Source organism: Grampus griseus (assembly GCF_964374135.1).
Source record: "Grampus griseus genome assembly, chromosome: 5".
NCBI lineage: Eukaryota > Metazoa > Chordata > Mammalia > Artiodactyla > Delphinidae > Grampus > Grampus griseus.
The window spans coordinates 88159697-88183138 of record NC_138998.1 but is presented as its reverse complement, the minus strand read 5'-3'; the positions used below and the strand labels follow the sequence as shown (position 1 = coordinate 88183138).

The following is a 23442-nucleotide window of genomic DNA, read 5'->3' as shown; positions in this document are numbered from 1 at the left end:
TCTTTATGGGAGAAAATGTATTGTGCCCCAAGTAAGGCACAGATATTATTAGAGTTGAGAGGCGGGTGTGGAGTCTCCATTAAATAGAAGAGCATTAAAGTCCTGACTTAAGGTATTTGAGTTGGATTGACATCACTAATTTACCTCCAATTATGTATACTATTCATGTGCTACTAACTGAGAGGAATATTTGGGAGCAAGGACCCAAATACCACTCCACAGTAGTAAACAATGGCCATAAATGTGTGCGTTTATATATATACACACATACATTCACACATATATATCATGTGTTGTATTAAAGGTGAGACTTAATTATGAAATCTATAGATTGCCACGTAAAGAAATCTTAGATTTCTTTCGAGACTTACACTGCCTGGATGTTTGTGTGAGGGCACAAGGAATTAGACTCTGAAATCCTTGACCTGGCTCTGCCTCTTCTTACCTCATTTCCTGAGTTCTAGGCCTCGCCCTTCCAGGTATACATCAAGCTCCCTCCTGCCACAGACCCTTTGCCCTTGCTGCTGTCTTTGTTCAGCAGATTCAGCTCCAGATATACACAAGGCTCACTCTTGGTCTCAACCAGTATGAAAACATGGCTCAGATATTCCTTGCTCTCTGTATCTGAAATAGCCTCCCCTTCCCCAACACACCGTCACTGTCTATCCCCTGGCCTTGCACATTTTATGGCACATCACATTGTATGTTTATTTATGTTTTATTTAAGTGTTTGTTATCTATCTTTCCCTCGGGAACGTAACCTCAATGTAAAAAAAAAAATTGGTTTTGTACACCTCTCTATTTCCAACACCTGCCACAGGGCACTAAATAGTCAAGAGTTAGGACAGCAGATGTTCAGAATTAACAGCAAAGGGACTTCAAATACGAGGGCCAAACCTGCCTTGAAATGCAGGCTACATTCTGAGATCTTGGAGGGGCATCCTTTTTTGAACATGCTCAATTCAACCTACAAGAAGTTGATGGCTTAAAACTAAGGCGATAACCACCTCCTCCAAGAAGCTTCACAGGTGCTTCCCGTGGAGGCTTCTGTCAAACCCAGGAAGTGAGATCTCCCACGGCCTGAAGGTAGAGTAGGGTAAATAATTCAACACAGCTGGAATAATGAGGACAGAGTCATGGACAGTTCAGATGTCAGCAGCCAATTATAGTTCTTAGTTTTCAGAACTTCAGAATCTTATAAGCTTTTGCCATCCTAAACAACAGCCAGGAAACACTTTCTTGTAAAAAGCAACAACAATAATAAAACAAACCAAAACAAATAAAATTAAAAATATAAAAAACAATATTACCTAGAAAAATAACAGTATTGCTCATCAGCAATAAAAAGAAACACACGATTGATATACTTAATGGATCTGAAGGACATTATGTTGAGTGAATAAAGCCAATCATAAAGTGACACCTACTGTATGATGCCATTTTGATAACATCCCTCAATAAGTGGTACTGGGAAAAATGGACAGCTACATGTAAAGGAATGAAATTAGAACACTCCCTAACACCATACACAAAAATAAACTCAAAATGGATTAGAGACCTCAATGTAAGACCGGACATTATAAAACTCTTAGAGGAAAACATAGGAAGAACACTCTTTGAGATAAATCACAGCAAGATCTTTTTTGACCCACCTCCTAGAGTAATGGAAATAAAAACAAAAATAAACAAATGGGACGTAATGAAACTTCAAAGCTTTTGCACAGCAAAGGAAACCATAAACAAAACGAAAAGACAACCCTTAGAATGGGAGAAAATATTTGCAAACGAATCAACGGACAAAGGATTGATCTCCAAAATATATAAACAGCTCATGCAGCTCAATATTAAAAAAACAAACAACCCAATCCAAAAATGGACAGAAGACCTAAATAGACATTTCTCCAGAGACATACAGATGGCCAAGAAGCATATGAAAAGCTGCTCAACATCACTAATTATTAGAGAAATGCAAATCAAAACTACAATAAGGTATCACCCCACACCAGTTAGAATGGGCATCATCAGAAAATCTACAAACAACAAATGCTGGAGAGAGTGTGGAGAAAAGGGAACCCTCTTGCACTGTTGGTGGGAATGTAAATTGATACAGCCATTATGGAGAACGGTATGGACGTTCCTTAAAAAACTAAAAATAGAACTACCATATGACCCATCAATCCCACTACTGGGCATCTACCCAGAGAAAACCCTAATCCAAAAAGACACATGCACCCCAATGTTCATTGCAGTACTATTTACAATAGCCAGGTCATGGAAGCAACCTAAATGCCCATCGACAGACGAATGGATAAAGAAGATGTGGTACATATATACAATGGAATATTACTCTGCCATAAAAAGGAACGAAATTGGGACATTTGTAGAGATGTGGATGGATACAGAGACTGTCATACAGAGTGAAGTAAGTCAGAAAGAGAAAAACAATTATCGTATATTAACGCATATTTGTGGAACCTAGAAAAATAGTACAGATGCACCAGTTTGCAGGGCAGAAATTGAGACACAGATGTAGAGAATAAACGTATGGACACCAAGGGGGGAAAGCGGCGGGGGTGGTGGTGGTGTTGGTGGGATGAACTGGGAGATTGGGATTGACATGTATACACTAATATGTATAAAATAGATAACTAATAAGAACCTGCTGTATAAGAAAATAAAATAAAATTCAAAAATGAAAAAAAGAATGTTTATACAGCATGCTACATTCAAAATCATATTCAGTCTCTCAACGTTCACTATTTTGTAACCAGCAAACTGTATTTCCTTCAAGCACTAGCGGCCAGTTTAGCCAGTTTCCTGACTTATGCTTCTTGCTTTCTCAGGCTAACATCTCAATGAGGTTTCTAAAAAAGGTAACACTTTTGACAACTTTTAAAGCTCAATATAAAAGGACTTCTGGTTGTTTTAACATTTTAATTAAGGTGAGTATAGAATTGTAACAGGATGAGAGGCTTAGTTCTGCTGGTTAAACTCACTCTTGTAGAGGTATTTGCGGCAGATCAAAAATGGAATTCTTCCAAACCCCATTAATTCAGAATGGAATTAGGATTTGAAAGAAAGAATATTCAACTGAGATTTTAATTTTCTGCCTTGAATTTAAAAAGTCAGAGCTCTGGCAGCTCTGGAGCTCCAGAATCCTAATAAGTTTGCACAAAGTAAGGCAGGACTACAAAATCTATAGATTTTGCACCCTATTTACAAGAATATGCATGTGTTTGTGTGGGCAGACACTACAGCAGAAACAATCAACTTTGAGTCAATGCACAATAGTAAGGTCCAGATGCATTCAAAGCTACTTATTGATGTTGCTAGGATATGAGAGGATTGCTAATTTCAAGGATTCAATAATCTAGTTGAGGAGAAAATAAAATACAGGAAACTACTGTAATGCAAGTCAGAAAATTTAATTAATGCTAAAGTAGAGTTTTAAGGTCCTCTCAGAACACAGAAGTCAAGATTAATTTCACACGGAGAGACTGAGGTAGGCTTGATGTAGAAGGTAGCATTGATCAGGCTGTACAAAGGGTGGGCAGGATTTCCAGAGGCCAACCGTGGACTGGGAGAGTGGAGAAGAGTATTCGGGGGGACAGCACGGGGAAACGCTCAGAGGCAGGCCAGTCTAGTAGGTTGGAGCAACTCCATTTTGGATGGAGCAGATGGCTTGCAAGAGGAAAGAATAAAAGATGGTGGTTCAGGTTGGGTTGCAAAGGACCACCAATGCTGTCATGAATCATCTGCTACTCTAATAGTTATGGACACTGCTGATGTGGTCAGGGCGGGTGACCAAAAAAGTTTGTGCTTTACAAAGGGTCCTCCCTTTATTAAACGTACACACCTTAAAGCAAGGTGCATAGAGTTAACCCTACATGGATTTCAATAAATGATTTCAATAGTTTTTATAACCATCCACTTAAAGCTACTAATCATTAATAAAGTCCTTAAAACCAGTTTCATGTGAAGAAAATCGTGATTCCAATTGTTCTGTATTTTGCTTGCAACATCTCCATTTCAACAGGAACTCATGGTCTCTTGACTGTTTATCTTGCTTTGATTCTTTGAATTCCATTTGCCCTGAACATTACGAGGATTCTACTCATCATCTATGCTAACACCTTGAATAAACACTTATTCAGTCTGGCCTCCAAGACCCAACAACTTGGCTCCATTACTGAGTGTAGACACTGAAAAAATATCATTTAGAAACAGACATGAAGGACATGTATAAGCTTGGATACGCTGAGATGTATGATAAACTAATTCTTAGCAAATTTCTAAGTTTTTTAGTGTAAATAGTTAAATCAGAGTTCCCTAACCAGTAGATAAGGATGTGTCAAGAGATCCAGGAACCCTACTGGTGATTTGTCAAGCTGGCTGCCACAGAGTTGGGACAATTCCTGGTGGGACAGTAAACAACCTGCCTACCGCATGCCCTCCCCACACCATATTTTACTGTCAGCATCTCCCCATATACATCTCACCATGTAATGTCAAGGTCTCTAGTAAGTAAACAATAATTCTTTTATGCCAATAGGCTGAGAAGCTGTAGTGTACCTACTGCAAGTAATACTTGCAAACTTTATCATAAGGATGAAGTATTACAGTCTGGATAAGAATGAGATGGAATAAAGTGAGGTAGTGAAAAGAGCTCTGGAGTGGCACAAATCTGGGTTCCAATCCTGAATCTACTACTTACTTGCATCATGACATTGGAATGTTATCTTTCTGGTTCTCCATTTCCTCATTACTAACATGGAGATAGTGGCAGCTATACATCCCAAAGTTGTGAGAATTAAATGAGGTAACATATATAAAAGGCCTAGTTTTGTGCCTGGAGCTAGTGGCTCTTAATCAATCACAGTGTTAGATTTGCTGATGAAAATAATACTAGTAAAATAATAATAATAATAATAATAGTGCTAGAATAGGGTCAAAAATATGTTGGATAAAAGCTGTCTTTTACTCTAATTAGGAAATGACAACTAAGTCTTCACACCGAAAATGTTCAATTACTGCTTTTTCAACAAAAATGCTACTCAGAAAATAAATTCAATTTTCAGTTGAACAGTGATGAGAAATTAAGAACCACAATATTCCTTCATTTCCAGTTGCTTATCACAGGCCAGTAGGCACTCAGGCAGAAATATCAGAGGCAAATATATCAACAGGGGTATTACATTTAGGCACACCCTAAAATCCAAACACTTTGTGACACAGCCTTTCTAAGAAGAAATCTAGTTTAGGTTCTAATTTTCATTTCAAGTTTGCCTAGTTATATGCTTTGGGGAACTTACTTCCCAATTCTATTTCATTTATAAAACATGAATATTCAAACATATTCCATTCCCCACAAAAGAGATGAGGCGGCGCCTGTGCTTACAGCTGTGCTGTGCACAATTCCAGGAAGCATCATTCACCTCCCAGTCTTGCATATTATTATGAGAGTTTTCCAGAAGATGGCTGTAAGCATAAGCACTTGGAAGAAGATGCTAGTATATGTGCTAGTGATAGAGCTGGTGCACCTGTTTGAGCAAACACAGGTGAAGTGTCAGCAGAAACCTAAGCATCTCAATATTGATCCTGGTGCCATGAAAAGTTCTAGACTGTTGTGGCCTCCATGAAGTATCTGGGAACCTCAGTGGCTGTACTGGCTCCAGTGCTAATCCCCTGTGTTAGTTGGGCCAGGTTCACATCTTGGAGTCTCAGTTCCCTTGATTGTGATTTAAGGAAGTTGAGGGCATATGATTTTTTGAGATATTTCTCTAGTAGAACTGAAGGACTCTATGGACTCTTCCCTGCCACCACCAAGGAAACCTTTAAGAACTAGATACACAGTATTATAAGAAAACTGTAAAAAAAAACAAAACAACAAAAACAAAAAACCATCTACCCAGAGAGAGAGAAAGGTTGTAATGAAACACACCAAAAAATACCAGTGATCTTGGAATGGTTTGGGACTATGGATGAATTTCTTAAAATTCCTTTTACTTTCTTTTATTAGCATTATTTTATAGCTGCTTTTAAAATAGAAAAATCATAAACTTAAAAAAAACTGTTGATAGAATTTAAAAAACCCAGAGAGATATCAAATTGTCCAAAATAATTAAAGACTTTTATACAAAAGATTTCTGATTTAGCACAGTGTCTCAAGGATCCAGTGAACCTATTGCTTAAAGACTCAGAATGTCATGTTTCCTGTTCAAAATATAGTCCTACTCCAAGTGTTTCATAAGCTTTATGGTTTGGAAACATTTGCATCTTTAAAATTCAAAAAGATGTTGCTTTGTGGCATCTGATATGCTACAGATTAATCTAAGTCTTGATAAGTAAATGCAAATTTGATTTCCTTTCAAACCTAACATTTAGAAATGTATATTATTTCTCCTTTGGAATACAGGATCATTTAGAATATAAATGATTACGTTGAAAGGAAGCTTACCTGGTTGAAACACATTTTCAGCTTCTTGTTTGTCTGTTCTGGGCATTGCTCCAGCTGTTTTCATAAATCATAACAGAACAGGATATTAACTTTTAGGGAATGAGCTGTCTACAGTAGAGTTATAACATGCAAGTACCTAGTATAAAAAAGCATCAAAGCCTAGAACTTGCCAACATCGGTGCTGTGGGTCTTTTAAGCCAGGGTCTAATTATATTATACAACATGGTTTTAAAATTTTTCAGATGAAAAAGAAAATCAAGGTGAAGGAAAAGTAAATGACAAATAATAAAGCCGTTGGAGTCTAGATATCTTGGATGGGGACGCCACAGAAATAGACCGGGTAGAGTCACTGGCATGTGGCATAGTATTTAAAGTCAGAGACTAGCTGAGGTCACCTAGAAACAACATTTAATAGAGAGAAGAAAGTGGTCCAGGAACAAGCCCTCAGACACACCGACATTTAGAAACCAAATAGAGAAGGAGCTGCCAGCGCAGAGGATGGGAGGGAGGGAAGCAGGAAAATGAGAAGTGTGTTGTCATGGAAGCTACATAAAGAAAGTGCTTCAAGAAAGAAAGAGTAGTCAGCTGGGCTGAAGAGGTCAGGTAAGATAAGTGACTACTGCACTTGTCAGCACAGTGGTCACTGGTGGTTTGACAAGACAGTCCCAGTGACACTGTTGAGTCAGAAGCCCCACGGGAAAGAATGAGGTGACAGTAGATGGTGAAGCAGCAGAAACAATGATGTAGGACTTCATCCAGGATCAGACGAAGACATATGGCACCTGTGCAAATTAATCTTGTGGTACTCTTTTCACTGATAGCTTTTCACGTGTACCCATCCCTTCCACAAGCAACACCGAGCATGAGGGTGGCGAAGAAGGCCCCCACCCTCCTGTACCTGGCGGGGCTCTTCCAGTCCCGTGAGCAGCTCTGGCGGCCTGAGGCCTGCACCCCTCACTCAGCTTCACCACAGCCTGCTGTGACTCAGCAGCTCAGGGACCGCCCACTGTGGGCCAGTGCCAGGCTCACCCTGTGCACCCCAGGTAGCTGCTGATCAAAGTTTTCCTTCCCGTCATATATAGTATTGCCTCTGAGAGGAGATTTGGTAAATGCAATTTTCTTCATCTTTCCCTGTGACGTCTTAGTGATTCTAACCCAATCTTCACCTCAGTTCCTCATAAAAGGTAGCTGAGGAAGTGTATCTAAGGGATAGGAACTATTTTTGGTGCAGGGAGAGAAGTTAAGGACTATATCCTGTCTCTTTTCATCTCAGAGACTGACTACTCTCAGTCTGCACAATCTTCCCAGAGTTTATTTAAACCTTGGCCATGCTGGTTTCCCATGCAGCTTTAATTCCGAGTTACTCACTTAGTACAAAGATCCCCATCCTCATTCACTTAAGCTATCCTAGGTCCTCTCATTGGTAACCCTTTACATTTTTCTTCACTGAAGATTCAATTCAGGGTGTTCTGTCATTCCCTCAAAGTTCAAAAAAAGTCAGCTTGCCTCCAAACTTGCTGTAAGTTCCTCCAGAGACGTGTGGCCAAATTCTGATGGTAGACAATACTCAGGGAAAAAATACAGAAGAATCTCCCTAGGAATATAAGCACAGCAGAGATGAGAATATACCAGGAAAAGAGATGCAGCGCTCATGTGTCCGAACTGGCTCTATCTCCTGGGTTTTGTTAAATATCTTGGCAAAGACGAACATTTGTGCCTGCCAAGTAGTTTGTTTTTATAAGTGGCATCAAAGTGTTCTTCAAAAGGCATTGACTGGGGAGAGGGAGGTGGCCATGGCTATAAAAGGGCAACAGGAAGAATCCTTGTGGTGATGGAAGTCTTCTGTATCTTGACTGTGTCAATGTCAGTATCCTAATTTCCATATTGTTCTATAGTTTTGCAAAATGTTACCATTGGGAGAAACTGGGTAAAGGGTACAGGGGATATCTCTGTACATTTATCTTAAAATAAAACGTTTATTAAAGCAAGCAAGCGTGAGCTCACAATGCCCGTCCATAACCAAGCAGTCCAGGAAAATCTTGCACCTACCTGAATTTCTCCTCGGCAGAGAGCTAAGTCAGCATTGCAAAATTCCCGGAGGAAAAGAGGCTGACTACAGGCTTACTGACTTTTTCCCAAAGAAAACCAAAGAACTTAACTCTTCGGAGTAATTCTTTCATCGGGGCCTCCAGGACTACCCCTAGAAATCATACATGGACCCTGCTCTTTCCAGACAGCCATGGTCATTGTTCTGACACGTGCTTCCTTTTGTCAAAAGGCAGGAGCACCCCACCCTTCTAGTGTGATGGCTTTTCTAGGATTAATCCCCTAGATGACATACATTTCACTCCTGGGAGAATATGAAATCTAGAAATTTACAGTTACCACATCTTAAAAGTATATAGAGTGTTTTATGTTGAAGTGTTCCAAGAACTTCATGTATATTACCCAAGGAACTTACAAAATTTTTCAATTATAAAATAACATGGCACACAAAGGATAAGACAGCTATTTCTTATATAATTTACATTCCTAGTATTTTATTATTTGTGGCAATATTCATTTGTAATTTTAAGGAGATTCAATCCAAAAAGTTAAAAATCCTCAGCATTTCACACCATCAAATGTAACACACACACACACACACACACACACACACACACAGTCCTCAGAATTATTTGCCTGGCTGGTAAGAAGATGAGTAGGGAAGAGGCAGGATGAGAAAGGGCTTCTGGGTATTTGAGCTGAGCAGAAATCAGATGGTATAGAAAGAAAAGCTTCAAGTGGAGTCTCTGGGAAAGGAGGCCTGTGGTCAAGTTTACGGTAGGTTTCGTGGAGGAGAAGTGGTGAGAGGTGTTTTTAAATACAAACCACCTCTTTCCTCCCCTAAATCCAGCCTCCCTTCCTCCAATACAGGGTTGAAACCCCTGTACTGGTCCTGAGTATTGGTCCCTTTCATGGTGGGTATAAATTCTGTGGGGTTTAGATTTAGAGCTAATCAGCAATCTTCCAAGGAAGTATTTCTAGAAAAACAAATATTCGGAGGTGGTGGCATTTGGTGGGGAGTGGGAAAGGGTGAAGGGGCAGGTTGGGGAGAGACAAAGCTCTGAATCAGTTCTGGATTATTCTCAGTCTGTGAAATCTCTACATCAAAATTTACATGAAACACCATTATAGTCTGAATAATGTCTCACACGTGTGTACTATTATTTCTAAAGACAGGTAAAGAGACAAAGACACACAGAGAGAAGGAGAGATTATTAAAGTGAAACACTTTAGGTAAAGGTTTTATTGGAATCACTTGTCACAAGTAGCTCATCATGTTGTACTTTCTCAATATCCTCAAGCTCATTAATTCCACAGACATTCCCTGAATGCTACTAAAACAAAGCCTTTATCTAGGGCACCTTCCAGAGCCTGCCATCGTGCCCCATGCTAGGAACCCAATACATTCTTATTACACTGAATTCAGCCTAGTAGGGAACGCAGACAAGGAAGAAAACTATTCCAATACACTGTGACAGAAGCTAGAATGGGAATGCAGCACCATGGCTACCTAGAAGCGGGTCCCAAATTCGTATTTGGGAAACCCCAAAGGAAGGGTAGGAGTCAGCTAGCTGTGTGGGGCAGGGGGGTACAGCCTGTGAAGGAAGAATGCCAGGCCAACTGCACTATATATTGGGGAACTGAGTATTTTCTGACGGTATTGAGCACCCTGGTCAGATTCATCCATTCTTTATAAAGTGCTGGAAATGTGCTGAGTGTTGCTATAGGCTTCATATACAAAACTTCATGTCATCTTTATGGAAGCTCTCTCTTTTTTTTTTTTTTGGCGGTACGCGGGCCTCTCACTGTTGTGGCCTCTCCTGTTGCGGAGCACAGGCTCCGGACATGCAGGCTCAGCGGCCATGGCTCACGGGCCCAGCCGCTCCGTGGCATGTGGGATCCTCCTGGACTGGGGCACGAACCCACGTCCCCTGCATCGGCAGGCGGACTCTCAACCACTGTGCCACCAGGGAAGCCCTATGGAAGCTCTTTGATTAAGGACTTATTCCTATTTTGAACCTCTCTGGTTCCCTAATTGTTAAGGATCCTCATCTCCACGCCCACCTGTACTCTCCTTTGCCCCTCTCCCTCCAAGACCTTAGTATCCACCTTTGTACTCTCTCCTCCATCTCACTTCTTCTAAAAGGCTCTTCCCTTGGGGATTCTGTCCCACGAGACTGACTGGAGAGGAAGACAAATTATCCTGCTCCTGTAGTCTCTAAGCACAAACGCACAGACCTCCGCATTTTCCTTTTCCTGAAAAATTAATCCAGGAAAACTGTTAGATCCTCTTAAAAACTGTAAGCTACCAAAAATCATAAATGTGGGGGCTGAATGTAGATGCTTAAGAACTCTTTAAAAATTCCTTCATTTATTGTCTTGAGTCCCTTTCTTCGATGCAATTCTTCAATGACACCTTCTTTTGTTCCTGAGGAGGGTATATATAATCAAACTTCTCTCCACCCTCAAACTTCAGGTTTCCTTTAAGACAGAAACAGTGATCCTCTAATTCACAAAAGGTCCTTCAACGATGTGCTCAGCACAGAACTATAGGAATAACCTGGTATCTGGAGTATCGAAATGGATACTGTGTATTTTGGAGGGACTCAAGAACCAAGTGCTACCATTCAAGGGGAGTCTTTTCTTACCAAGAACACCCCTTCTTCCCTTGGAGCTTTTATTCATAGTTCCACCTCCAAACTTGCTAATAAAATCAGGAATTTGTCTTTATTAACATTATCTCTCTTCTTGGGGATTCAAGAAATAAGTAACCTGAAGATCTTCCAGAGCTATTGTTTGCACCCAGGACTGTAATAGGTTCTTGGCTATAATGCCCATTTCAGTTGAATTCCTACAGAAACCATATCCGTATCTACAAGTTTGAGTTGGAAATTTTTATAGAGTTCAACTAGCTGAGCTACGACACTAAATCAGCTCTGTCTCCATATATGACGACCAAGCTTTGAAAAGCTCCAGCTAAGGGCCATTTCCTTTTCATTCCATGGTCATATCCTTTCTCAACAGGGTAATTTTTCCTTAAGAAAAATCTTTCTTGCATTAATATAACTCTGCTCTTTCTAGGCATGAGCAGAGATACACAGAGGTTCCTGGTTATCCTGCTGTTCTTTTTAAAGGTAAACTAGTTAATAATAAGCTTGGTCTTGGCTAAGGAGAAGAGCAAGCCTCCTACCTGAGGTAGAGCGAAACTCTCTCCTTCAACCCAGTGAAAGGCTATGGAAATGGCATGGCTCCACTTTCTAAAACCAGGAGTCAGGTCCTGGTTTTTGATAGACCTCAATTGCTAATTTTTGTGTGTGTGTGTGGTCTTTTCTTTTGCTTCAGTAACTGGCAGCAACCTGTAAAAAGTGACTTTCTTTTTAAAATTTATTTTTGGTATTTTTAAAAGTTAAGATAACATGAAGCATGTTTGCACTTTTGTAGAGGTGAAATAAATGAAGCCTGACTTATATCGAGTTTACATATACAACGATAAACTAAAACAAGGCATTATAGGTTAGTATTTGTGAGTAAGAACTATGAGACCACACTGCCAATATTCAAATCCCAGCTCTACCACGTAAGAGTTATGTAATGCTGGGCAAATTACTTAACCTCTGCATACCTCAATTTTCTCATCTGTAAAATGGGGATAATAAAAGTATCTATTTATAGGGTTGTTGTAAGGTTTAAGTGAGTTAACATATGCAGAGCCCTTAGGACAGTGCCTGGCACATAGTAAGTGCATAAAAAATATTATTATTGTTGTTGTTGTTGTTGAAAGTGATTTGAGATTTGATACTGCTTCAATATTTAGGACCATTTGGTAAAATTTAACAATCTGGATCTCAGTTTACCTTATTTACCTCTGATTTATTCACACAACTCAGTTGCACCCCATTATTTGAAAATACTTTAACATCCAGTAGTACTATTCACTGCTTTTTACATTAATCCCTTTCAATTTAACTAAAATTATTTTTGAAAATCTACTAATACACATTGGACACTGTGGAAAATTCAATCTGTTTTCAAAGGAGTTACTACATTTGGGGATTAAATAAATTAATACACATAAAACAAAACATAATGCAAGACAGGAAAATGTTAAACTGAGCATAATCGGGTGATAAAAAAGGATAATAAGAACGACTATTTTTTATTAATTTATAACATGAAACTAATAGAAGAGGCCCATTTAGCAGTGTAGGAAGGGATAAGGATGATGTCATGTTCAAAGTGAACCAAGTGGAGGGAACACTCCACACACTTCAAAGGGCCTGACTGCTCTCTTATCTGTGACAAGCAAGGCAAGTCTGGTGAACAATCGTGAGTGTAAAGAACATGGTCCCCTCCACACTGTACATGGCCAGCCATAATCTTCATGCCTGGAGGAATTTAAAGTCTAGTAAACACAAGGACTAATATGTGGACCAGACAATAGAATAGTGCAATACAGGGAAGAAAACATAAAGAAGACAAGATATCTGTTTTCACTGGTGAAATGTGAGAAAACATATGACATGCTGCCAAAGGCAAAAGAGAAAATTGGTAAATGAGGAGCTCCTTTTGTTCCAGTTAAAGCCTTGTGTTGTGTACAATTCTTTTCCCACTGAATATTTTTATAAAACAATCACCACAAAAAAATTCAAGCTGGTACAGAAAGGAGCTTATTTATTAATTCATTTGGCTCTCAGAGTGTTCAGTTGATAACAGTGTGATGATTTCAAGTACTAAAGATTCTACATGTTCATTAGGGAGATGGTTTCTGGGAAATTTAAATTTTCTAGTGATGCCTAATTATAGAGGTGGATGCACCTTAAAGCCTTAGTACACTCAATCAGATTATCTCCTTCTTGATCACATGTAACTCATGAAAATTATTAATGATGATACACTTAGAGGCAGAACAAAAATTAGCCAAGAAAAAATAAAGAAGATGATAATGCACAGTTGTACATCCAAACTCTGCTGCAACACAACCAGGCAAATCTCTCCAGGCTCACAGTGCAGAGAGTAGCAAAGCGTGTGTGGGTGTCTGTGTGTGTGTATATGTAGTGAATATTACAAAAAGTGTGTGTGTATATACGTAAGTATGTACATATGTATGTGTGAGTATATATATACACCGTGATTAAAAGCAAGAGCTTCCAAATCAGGGAGCCCTGTCCTTAGTAGCTGTGTAATTGTCTTTGTGATTTTGAGTGTTACTTAGTTTCTCTTTTTCAGTTTAGCGTTTTAAAAAAAAAAAATTAAAAATAATACCAGCCTTGTAAGTTTGTCTAAGGAGCTAATGTATACAAAGCACTTAGGTGACTGTGTAAAATATAATAGTGACTCATAAATAGTGGCTATTATTATCATCAAGAAGGCCTGGTTCACTTGAAGCAATGTCCCAATCATTGACATGTCATATCCGTACATTTTTTAATAATATGCACACATTTATTCAGATATACACAGGCATACTGATATATAATTTTTTCCATACTACCATGTCTTAGGGACCAATTGACATGCCTGAATCTCAGGACTAGTGAGTAAGAAACCAGGATTCAAATTTAAGGCTACCCAACATCAAGGATGAGGATCTTACATACTACGTCCGGACGAACACTGATAGAAGGCAAGACGATGGTTGGAGAATCCCATTTTCTAGGGACTATACTGTAGGCCATGGCAGTATGAGACTGACATCCATCCAGATCACTGGATGAATGGCCTTTTCAACCTCATAATATTTGTACAACCCTGAGGTCTGGCTTGCTTCTGTCCCGTTCCCAGGCTCGTGCAAGCTTGCCAACCCAGACACTGTGCAGAGCTGGTAGTCAGAACTTACTGTTCAGGAATGCAGCTCTCTGGCTTCACTCCTTGATCAGTGACTTGTCTCTGGATCCCTAGTGTCATTAGTGAAAATGTGTCCTGATGCAAAGTCCAAGTTGGATCCACCTGAATATAACAAGAGCGTCCTCCTTTCTCCTAGGGCAGGACGGATGTTAGGTGTGTGTTCCTAAAGGATGGTAGGTGGGGCCCTCATCCATGTAAGCACAGCCCCGCAGCCCTAGACACAGAAACTTCCATAAAGCCCAGGGCAACTGCAGAATGCAATTCATGGCTTCCAGTGGTTTGCAGTCTACTGTCACACACAGGAACCTAGACCCTATCCTGGACCTGCGTAGGGGCCATAGCTCCCTATATATATGCCCCACCTCTAACTTTCTCTTCCTTCCTGTTTCTATCCTTTGCCAACTCCTTTCTTCAGGAAAATTTTGTCAGTCACTGATCAGAAAGTCAAAGTAACATCCTAAGGGAAAATACTGTTCCAGCTAGAGCATGTTGTATTTCCCTCTGCTGAAAGCCTCTTACCTCACCCAGGCCCCTCAAAGCTTGTGAAGCCCAGCCAAACCAATTGGCTGTACTAATTTAGTGGTGCTTCTGCTACTGTCCCCCACCCGCTCATATGACACCTATTTGAGAGCACTCTTCTGTACACTAACTTCTTTGGCTTGACTGTAAAGCCCTCTCCTATCATTGGTCCCTACCTGGAAAAACTCTGAACCTTGGACTTTACCCCCTCCCTGTCTCCATCCTTTGAGAACTGAGATCCAGACATTTAAACCCCTCATTAACCATGCCCACAAATGTTAAGATTGTACACTGAACCAAAAAGTAAAACTCAGTTTCTCTCAATAAGTTCAGCATCTAAAGCTACAAAAAGAGACTTTCTAGAAGGCCATAATGTCATGAGGGTCTTCGTGAGGCAGTAAAAAAAAACAAAAGAGAAAGAACGGAAAGAAAGGGAGGGAGGGAAGAAGGAAGGAAGGAAGAAATTCAGTAAGAATTCTTTTTTTTTTTTGCCCCGTTCATTATAAATGGCCCCATTTGGTTTTGTTTTTGTTTTTTTTTAACATCTTTATTGGAGCATCATTGCTTTACAATGGTGTGTTAGTTTCTGCTTTATAACAAAGTGAATCAGCTATACATATACATATATCCCCATGTCTCCTCCCTCTTGCGTCTCCCTCCCACCCTCCCTATCCCACCCCTCTAGGTGGACACAAAGCACTGAGCTGATCTCCCTGTGCTATGCGGCTGCTTCCCACTGTCATACAGAGTGCAGTAAGTCAGAAAGGGAAAAAAAAATACCATATGCTAACACATATATATGGACTCTAAAAAAAAAAAATGGTTCTGAAGAACCTAGGGACAGGACAGGAATAAAGACGCAGACGTAGAGAATGGACTTAAGGACATGGGGAGGGGGAAGGGTAAGCTAGGACGAAGTGAGATAGTGGCATGGACATATATACACTACCATTCATCTGTTTTTAAAAGCCCTTTCTGTCCTGTCTTCTATCCTTACAAATCCTGGTTCTTTATTACACTGGAGAGAGGATTAACATCCACCATATTGCTGGACCATGTAACAAGAGGGCAGTTAGTGACAACAGTTCTCTTTCAAAAGACATGTCACCCACGTTATATCTAAATCAGTGCAGTTAGGAGACAAGTCATAAAGTCATTTTATTGAATTTTCTCAATAATATCACCACCCAACAGAGAAAAGAATATCAGGAATTGTCACTGCTTAGAAAATTCAACAAAGCATATGTAGAAATATGCTAGTAAGTATTTTTACCTTAAATTAGATGTCAGTTTTCTTACTGTTTCCTTGACAGATGTGCTTTGAGAAGATGTTGTCAGTGAAGAAGCAACTTTACAACCACCCCTCACAGACACGCTGGCTTCATATCCAGAACTTGAATTTAAATCTTCCACTGGCCTACTGGGCAAAAACAAGCCAAGGTTTATAGTTTCTAAGTAGAAATCACATTAGATACTAATAAATTCAGAAATATTAATACACAACAAATGAGATGTTAATACGCAAAAAATGAAAGCTAGGACATAGATGTAATGCTGAAAACTGTCATTTATGTAGTTATATAAAATCAATTCTCAGGTATAAGAATTACTATTTATTCCTGACAAATCTTGTTGCAAGGTTTTTGGGTAGCCCCAATTAAATAGAATTGGCAGTAATTTATTCTTAATAACAGTAGTCATATACCATTTGTCTCTTATTTGCTGAAAGAGGCTTTTAAACCCAAGTTCTACTTTAGCCTGGGGGAAGGTAAGTACAGAAGGTAGGTCCAGAAATAAAGCAAAGTCAGCTGAAAGAAATATGTAGTCAAGATCTGGTGGAAGGAGAGCATTCCATGTGAAGTGTAATGATCCTGGGGGAGAAACAAGGTAGGGCTGTTGAGAGACACACAAGAAGGCCAGGGCTGCAGGGGGGGGAGTGCACAGGAAGAAGAGGCAGAGAGAGGAGGTGAGAGGCACTGGCCATGGCGTGGGGACTGGAGTTTATTTCAAGCAGAGCAGGTGCTACCATTGGAGGGTTTCTTCCATGGGAGTGAGGTGAGCTGATTGATACATGTTTTAAAAAGATAACTGGCTGCAGCGTGGAGAAGAGCTCACAATGAGGATGCAAATAGTAGTGTGTAGTGTGTTAATGAGCCCCAAGGCTTTCAGTACCGGGGGAACAAAAAAGCTCAGGAGGGCTGGGGGACACGCAATATGGGAGGCGAAGCTGGGTAGGCAGGTGGGGGCCAGATCACATAGGGTCTTATTTGTCAAGTGAAAAGGAGATTTTAGTAATTCCTTCATGCTAACGTCCATGAATTAAGACCGCAACTCTAGAGAGTTTCCTATGTTTACAATGTATGGACCTTTTTTAAAAAATTGGATAATAGCTTATATCAAATGGAACATGTTTCTACTGTCAACAGTTCTTTGTCAGTAATTATACTGCCTAACTTCAGCTGATACTTTATATAAGATTAAGAACACTGTTATAACTAATGCTTAATTGTCTGTTAAAGAACACTCACACAATGTCTGAAGCCTATTAATTATAACCTCTTTTATGCTGAAATTTTATTAAAGAAGTCCTTAAATTTAAATTTTCTTTTTTTTTTTTTTTTTTACCATTTTTGGGATGCTGGAAATTCATGCTGGGGTGGGAGGTGGAGGGTAAAATGCACTACACCAGAGCACAGAGATCCCTCCCTGAACCTTTGTTTCTTCTTCTGCCAAATAATAATAGTGCCTGCCTCACAGAGCTGTGCTGAGGATTACATAATACATACACAGAATTTAGCTCAATGCCTACTAACAGTAAGTGCTCAGCAGACAGTACCTAGTTATCAATGTTATTATAATCATCTCCATTATTACTACCACTACTAATGAATTTGATAAGATTCTCCCATTAAGATTGTTTTAATTGGATAATAGTTCTAACATTCATATTGTAGTTATGACTCAAAGATTATTTTTAAAAAACACAAGTTCATAAAAGCCTAAAAGTAATATATGAAATAATACACACACAGGCAAAAAAACATGTTTTAGTTTTTGGATGGATTTTAAATTTCAACTCAAATTTTAATAAATAACTTTAGGTTAAAGCATCGTCCATAAAATGACCTAACAACAGCACTGGGGGGGGAAATTACATCATTTATTCAATCAACAAATATTATAGAATGCCAACTCTGAGGCAGGTGCTATTCTGGACACTAAGGACACAGCGGTGAGTAAGATAGCCCCTGTTCTTGTGGAGTGAGTAAGTTTCAAGTGAAAAGACAGAAAATAAGAAAGCTAGAATGTAAAGTGTTAAAAGAAATAGATAATTGAATAAGATACTTTAAAATAATAATAAAGGCTCTGAAAGAAATATAGTGGGATGATACAATTTGATGGTGTGTGTTATCAGAAGGTGGGCTATTTTAGATGGAGTGTTCGGGGAAGATCTGTCAGAGGCCAGAGTTACAAAGAAGAAAAGATATGAGCCCTGTCCTTCATGAAGCTCACATGCAGAGGGAAGACAGATATTCAGATGACAATTCCACCTGACGTGAGGAGTTGTTCACACTGTGTGTCAGAACGTGGTTGGTATTTAACAAATAATTACTGCAGTTGAACGAACTATGATGCAATCCGATCCCCGCAGTGGTGGCTCTGTGAACACCTGAGTCTGCCCAGGAGAATCGGGGCCCCCCAAAGGAGAGAACACTTGAACTGGGACGTGAATGAAAGGGTAACAGACCAGTACACAAGAGGGCATTCAAACCCAGGAAGTGGTGTGGGAAAAGAGGTGGAATTTTGTGATATAACAGAACGGGAAGCAATTTTGAAAGTCTGGGAAGCAAAGTGGGAGCTAACCTGGGAGTCATGAGCACAGGGGGCCTGTGCCATGCTCAGGAGTTTCTGCCTTGTCTTAAAAGTGGTGGGGCTATGAAAGGCTTCTGAGTGGAAGAGTGGAGGGATGGGATTTGAGGGTTAGAGTGACTACGCAGTCAGCAAGTGCAGGACAATAACAGCTCCTCTTAGGTTTGGTTTTGTTTTGTTTTTCTTGTACTTAATTCAGTGTGCCCCTCTGCAAAAAGAACACAGGATTCTTCCCAGCAACACTGGGTCTGAATGCTTGGAAAGCAGCTTAGACAAATTTGGAGCAGCGTGAGGATAAGAATCTGTTTCCTTGAAAACATTTTTTTTTTCATTCTATTGGATAACCAAAATATTCAGCTTCTATTTAAAAGTGACAAGAGTCTTATGTCAAGAAAATTCTAGCATACGATGATTATTGCACATATGTATGGCAATAAGATAATGAGCCACACAAAAAAAATCAGCTCATGATTTCATAGTCATACGTATATGTGACATTTTTAGTTCTTTGACTATATTACAATAATTTGAATTGGTTGCTTTCTGTGAGCGGGAAGTTACGCCTGTTCCATTTCATAATTCCCAAATCCTCACAAAAGAAAATGAAAAAGTTTGGGAAAAGGGTAAGAAATCTAGTGTATTCTATTCTTTCCTGTCTCCTTTGTAAAATCTGGTTCCACTCTTCATTGCCTTTGCTTGTTGCTATTATTTTCTTTCTTCTTGTATTTAAACATTGATAATTACTTTTCAACAGTATAATTGTACTCCCTTGGAATTTGTATAATTGCAGTACACTCACCTTTCCCAGTTAGGTGATGAAGGGTTTCTCTTTATTTCTGCAGTATCACTGCACAACTCCTGTGTTTCTTCAAAAGAACATAGACAAAATGAAGAAAGTCAATCACATGTTGGCAATTACACAATGAAGCGAACTGAAAGAAGTGTTAGCAGTTCATTAACAACTTGTATATAATTTGGCTTTGTATTCAAACACTCTTTTGTAAAACTGCACCAATATGTTCTTAAGGCAATTTATAATAACCTCTTAATAAAGAATCCAAGAGCCTCTGTAGCTTGTTTTTTATAATTTCTTTTTAATGATGCTTATTTTTTGCTATTGCTGTGCACGGGATGACTAATGGGAACTGTCCAGTGTCCCTTCTCTCAGCAGCCCCTGTGCAGACAACCACTTGTCTTCCCCCAGTATCTTACTCTCTTCCATTTTGAGTTCAGGTTCAAAGACATCCTGACAGATCCCAATCAGAAATGTGCCTCTAGGAGAGAGCAGAACTTTAAAGCAGAAAGCGACCTACAGTCATCGAGTTAATCTCACTCAGGGAACTTCAGAATCCGAGGTTCAGAGAGGTTAGTGCTTTGTTTACAGTCCATAGAAGAGCAGAAATGCTTTGATCCCCTCGGATTGGTTTCAAGAGTGTCTTGGGGAGCGTGTTAAGGAATAGGTCAATGTGTTCTTCCAGCTAATATCTCTAGAATTCTTTTTGATAACTGTGATCTTGTCCCACCAAGTAAACCCTTGCCAATAAGTTTAGGGCCACTGAAGGCCAAGGGGAACAGGACAGCAACAAGGAAAGTTTTGGATGGTGAGTAAATGGCTGAGGACCTGCCTGACTCCTCTAAGGAAACATAAAAGAGAATAGACAGGTTTTCCAAGCGCACTGCAGGCACAGTTGGTTTTGCTCATGATCTGCATGCAAAGTAAAATTTCTTAACCCATTAGCCAACTAATTCATAACTACAGTCATTTGAAAATATTTCACGATTCGTTCCTTCCAAATCCAGGATGAGTATTTGAAATTAAATATTAATTTTAGGAGCAAAATTGTATTAACAATTTTTTCATTACAATTTGGAAATCCAACAGGCACATACTTGAAGGCATGTTAATAGTTTGAAACTTCTATAAAAGACTGGCTTTAAAATTAAGAGACCCTTACAAAAGAAATCTTGATTGTGGAATAGCTAACTATCCTAGTTATGATGAAAGAGAAAAAGTGTGATTTCTTATGGACCTCACTAATGGGTTCAAATATAAAGATGTGAATGAATGACTGATTAGGTTACCTAAGCAATGAAGTATAAAAGAAGGGAGAGCTTACAACCAAGAGTGAACACGAAATGATGGCATGGATCGACACAAAAACAACTGGAAATTATGGAGTCAAAATGAACTGAGACCTGTTTAGGAGACTAAGAAAGGCTTTAAAACTTATTTCAAAATAAGAAGATGACAATGAAAAGAATGGTCCTGCTGCTTAGGCCCAATGGTATAATTTTACAATAAAGGAGACAATGGTATAATAATAATATAACACATAATAAAAGAATTCTACTAATAATAATGAATGGACACTAAGAAAATAAAATTTTCTGAGTCTAGCTTGTTTCCAGCTTCTCTATGCAGGGAAATTGTCTTTAGATTGAATATTATCAGATGGCAACTTTATGCTTAAAAGAAGCTCAAGTCTCTCACCTAAGACAAATTACATCCCACGGACATGAAGGAACTAATAAATGCGTTTGTTGAACTATTCTTAGTGATCTCAGAGGAATCATGCAAAATAGGGAAAGAACTAAAATGACTGAAAACAGAGGAATGTCATCGTAATATTCAAAAATAGTTTCTGAAAATTATAGGCCTGATATCAGTCGTCAGCAAATTTCTAAGTAGAATTCAATGAGGGGGTGACAGACGTCCACTGTTGGAATTTCAGGCAGTGAGGTAGTACTGGGGGAAGTGCGCTCAGGCAGGAAGTGTCCCCCTGCCCCTCCAAAATGTGTGAGGTTGGCAGCTCACTCTCTACCCACCTCTCCTCCCACTATTGGAAAAACAGATTTAATTTTTTAAAATCCGAACTGCTACCAAACTTCTGATCTATATCCTACATAAGATATGTCGCATAAGTCATACTGAAAAAGACTCAAGACGTTACAGCTAACAGATGTAAACTGAATTCTTTTTTTACCTTTATTCATAAGAGAAACTTCCTTTTCTTCTTGTCTCCGTGAAACATCAGGGTCACTTTTATCTAAAACCTGAAAAACAAGCTCCGTATTTAAAGCTGTACAAAAACAAAGGACATATAGTAAGGTGCAAAACTGACCTTGAACATCAATGCCCATATCAGAGAGAGACCATAAGGTTGCCAGGACAGTTTAGGGACATGTTCTGAAGGGAGACAATCATACGTGTTGTCAAAAATTATACTGGAATGCAGCTCAAGGATGGTTGCATTATAATTGTCATGTTTATGTCTATCATTTCTTTAGTGGGATTTTTACATTTCTACCAATATTTCCATAGAAAACTTACATTTTGGGAATGCGCTTCTTTAGATCAGAGAGACAGAGAGAGAGAGAGAGAGAGAGAGAGAGAGAGAGAGAGAGAGAGAGAGAGAGATGGAGTTTGTTTATGCCACCCAAGAAAACAGATCCAGAAGCTCCTTTCACGTATTTTTAAGTGTCTGAGAAGGTGGGGCAAAGGCAGTAAAAAAAAGGAATCTGAAGAAGACAGGGGCAAAGCAAAAGCTCTGTCTGCTCCTTGATCTGAAGACCCCTGAACACGTGCTGAGACACACTGGGCTCCTGACTCTGTCACCTGGTGTGAGGTGTACAGCTCTCAGTTTTCTGGAGCTTACCCATTGTGTGTATCCTTCGCCTTTCAATGCCCCCTCTAAACTGCTAAACAAACGTGGGATGGGGAGGCTATCAACCTTCCTTTTCTCCCCTCCCAGGAAACAAAGGCATATATTTTACACGGCATTCTGGAAACTGTGCTCTGTCAGGAAGCAGGGTAAATGGACACACATGTAACCTAGCAACGAAAGAACTGAGAGGCCGTCCATCACTGTCATTTTCTATTTTATCCAAATTAAGAGAAAGCAAGCCTTGTAGGTAGGGGGAAATAAATGATTCTAAGTTACTTTGGTCCATTTCAAAATATTTTTATTCTTTTTTTTTTTTTTTTTTTTTTTGCGGTACGCGGGCCTCTCACTGTTGTGGCCTCTCCCGTTGCGGAGCACAGGCTCCGGACGCACAGGCTCAATGGCCATGGCTCACGGGCCCAGCCACTCTGTGGCATGTGGGATCCTCCCGGACCGGGGCATGAACCCGTGTCCCCTGCATCGGCAGGTGGACTCTCAACCACTGCGCCACCAGGGAAGCCCTTTTATTCTTATACTGTAAATAAATTCATGCCCCAGGAAGTAAATAAAATGCATATATATATTTTTTAACATCTTTATTGGAGTATAATTGCTTTACAATGTTGTATTAGTTTCTGCTGTATAACAAAGTGAATCAGCTATATGTATACGTATATCCCCATATCCCCTCCCTCTTGTGTTTCCCTCCCACCCTTCCTATCCCACCCCTCTAGGTGGTCACAAGGCACCGAGCTGATCTCCCTGTGCGATGCAGCTACTTCCCACTAGCTATCCATCTTACATTTGGTAGTGTATACATGTTAATGCTACTCTCTCACTTTGTCCCAGCTTACCTCCCCCTCCCTGTGTCCTCAAGTCGCAGGACAGAAATGCATATATTTTTAAAGTTCATTTTGCAAAATGACTTTAAAATGGTATCTTATTTATTTCTGATGTAACATAAAATCTAAAGTTTTCTCCTGATTTGTTGATATGTAAGGAAGAGCTCCATACTTTGTGTCTTCCCTTTGAAGTGAATATTTT

The 23442-nt window shown here is 39.5% G+C and overlaps 1 protein-coding gene across 1 annotated transcript in view; it reads right to left on the bottom strand.

The window, feature by feature from the left end:
* MORC1 (MORC family CW-type zinc finger 1) overlaps window positions 1-23442 on the bottom strand; it is a gene marked incomplete at its 3' end in the record, with an annotated part of 179097 nt that overhangs the window by 4501 nt on the left and 151154 nt on the right. Inside the window, exons 21-25 of the mRNA XM_082655264.1 lie at window positions 21721-21790; window positions 19536-19602; window positions 16140-16286; window positions 7964-8051; window positions 6458-6511 (exon numbers count right to left, since the gene is read on the bottom strand). Of these exons, the coding sequence (XP_082511390.1) occupies window positions 6458-6511; window positions 7964-8051; window positions 16140-16286; window positions 19536-19602; window positions 21721-21790 (426 nt within the window). The remainder of the gene's footprint in view (window positions 1-6457; window positions 6512-7963; window positions 8052-16139; window positions 16287-19535; window positions 19603-21720; window positions 21791-23442) is intronic.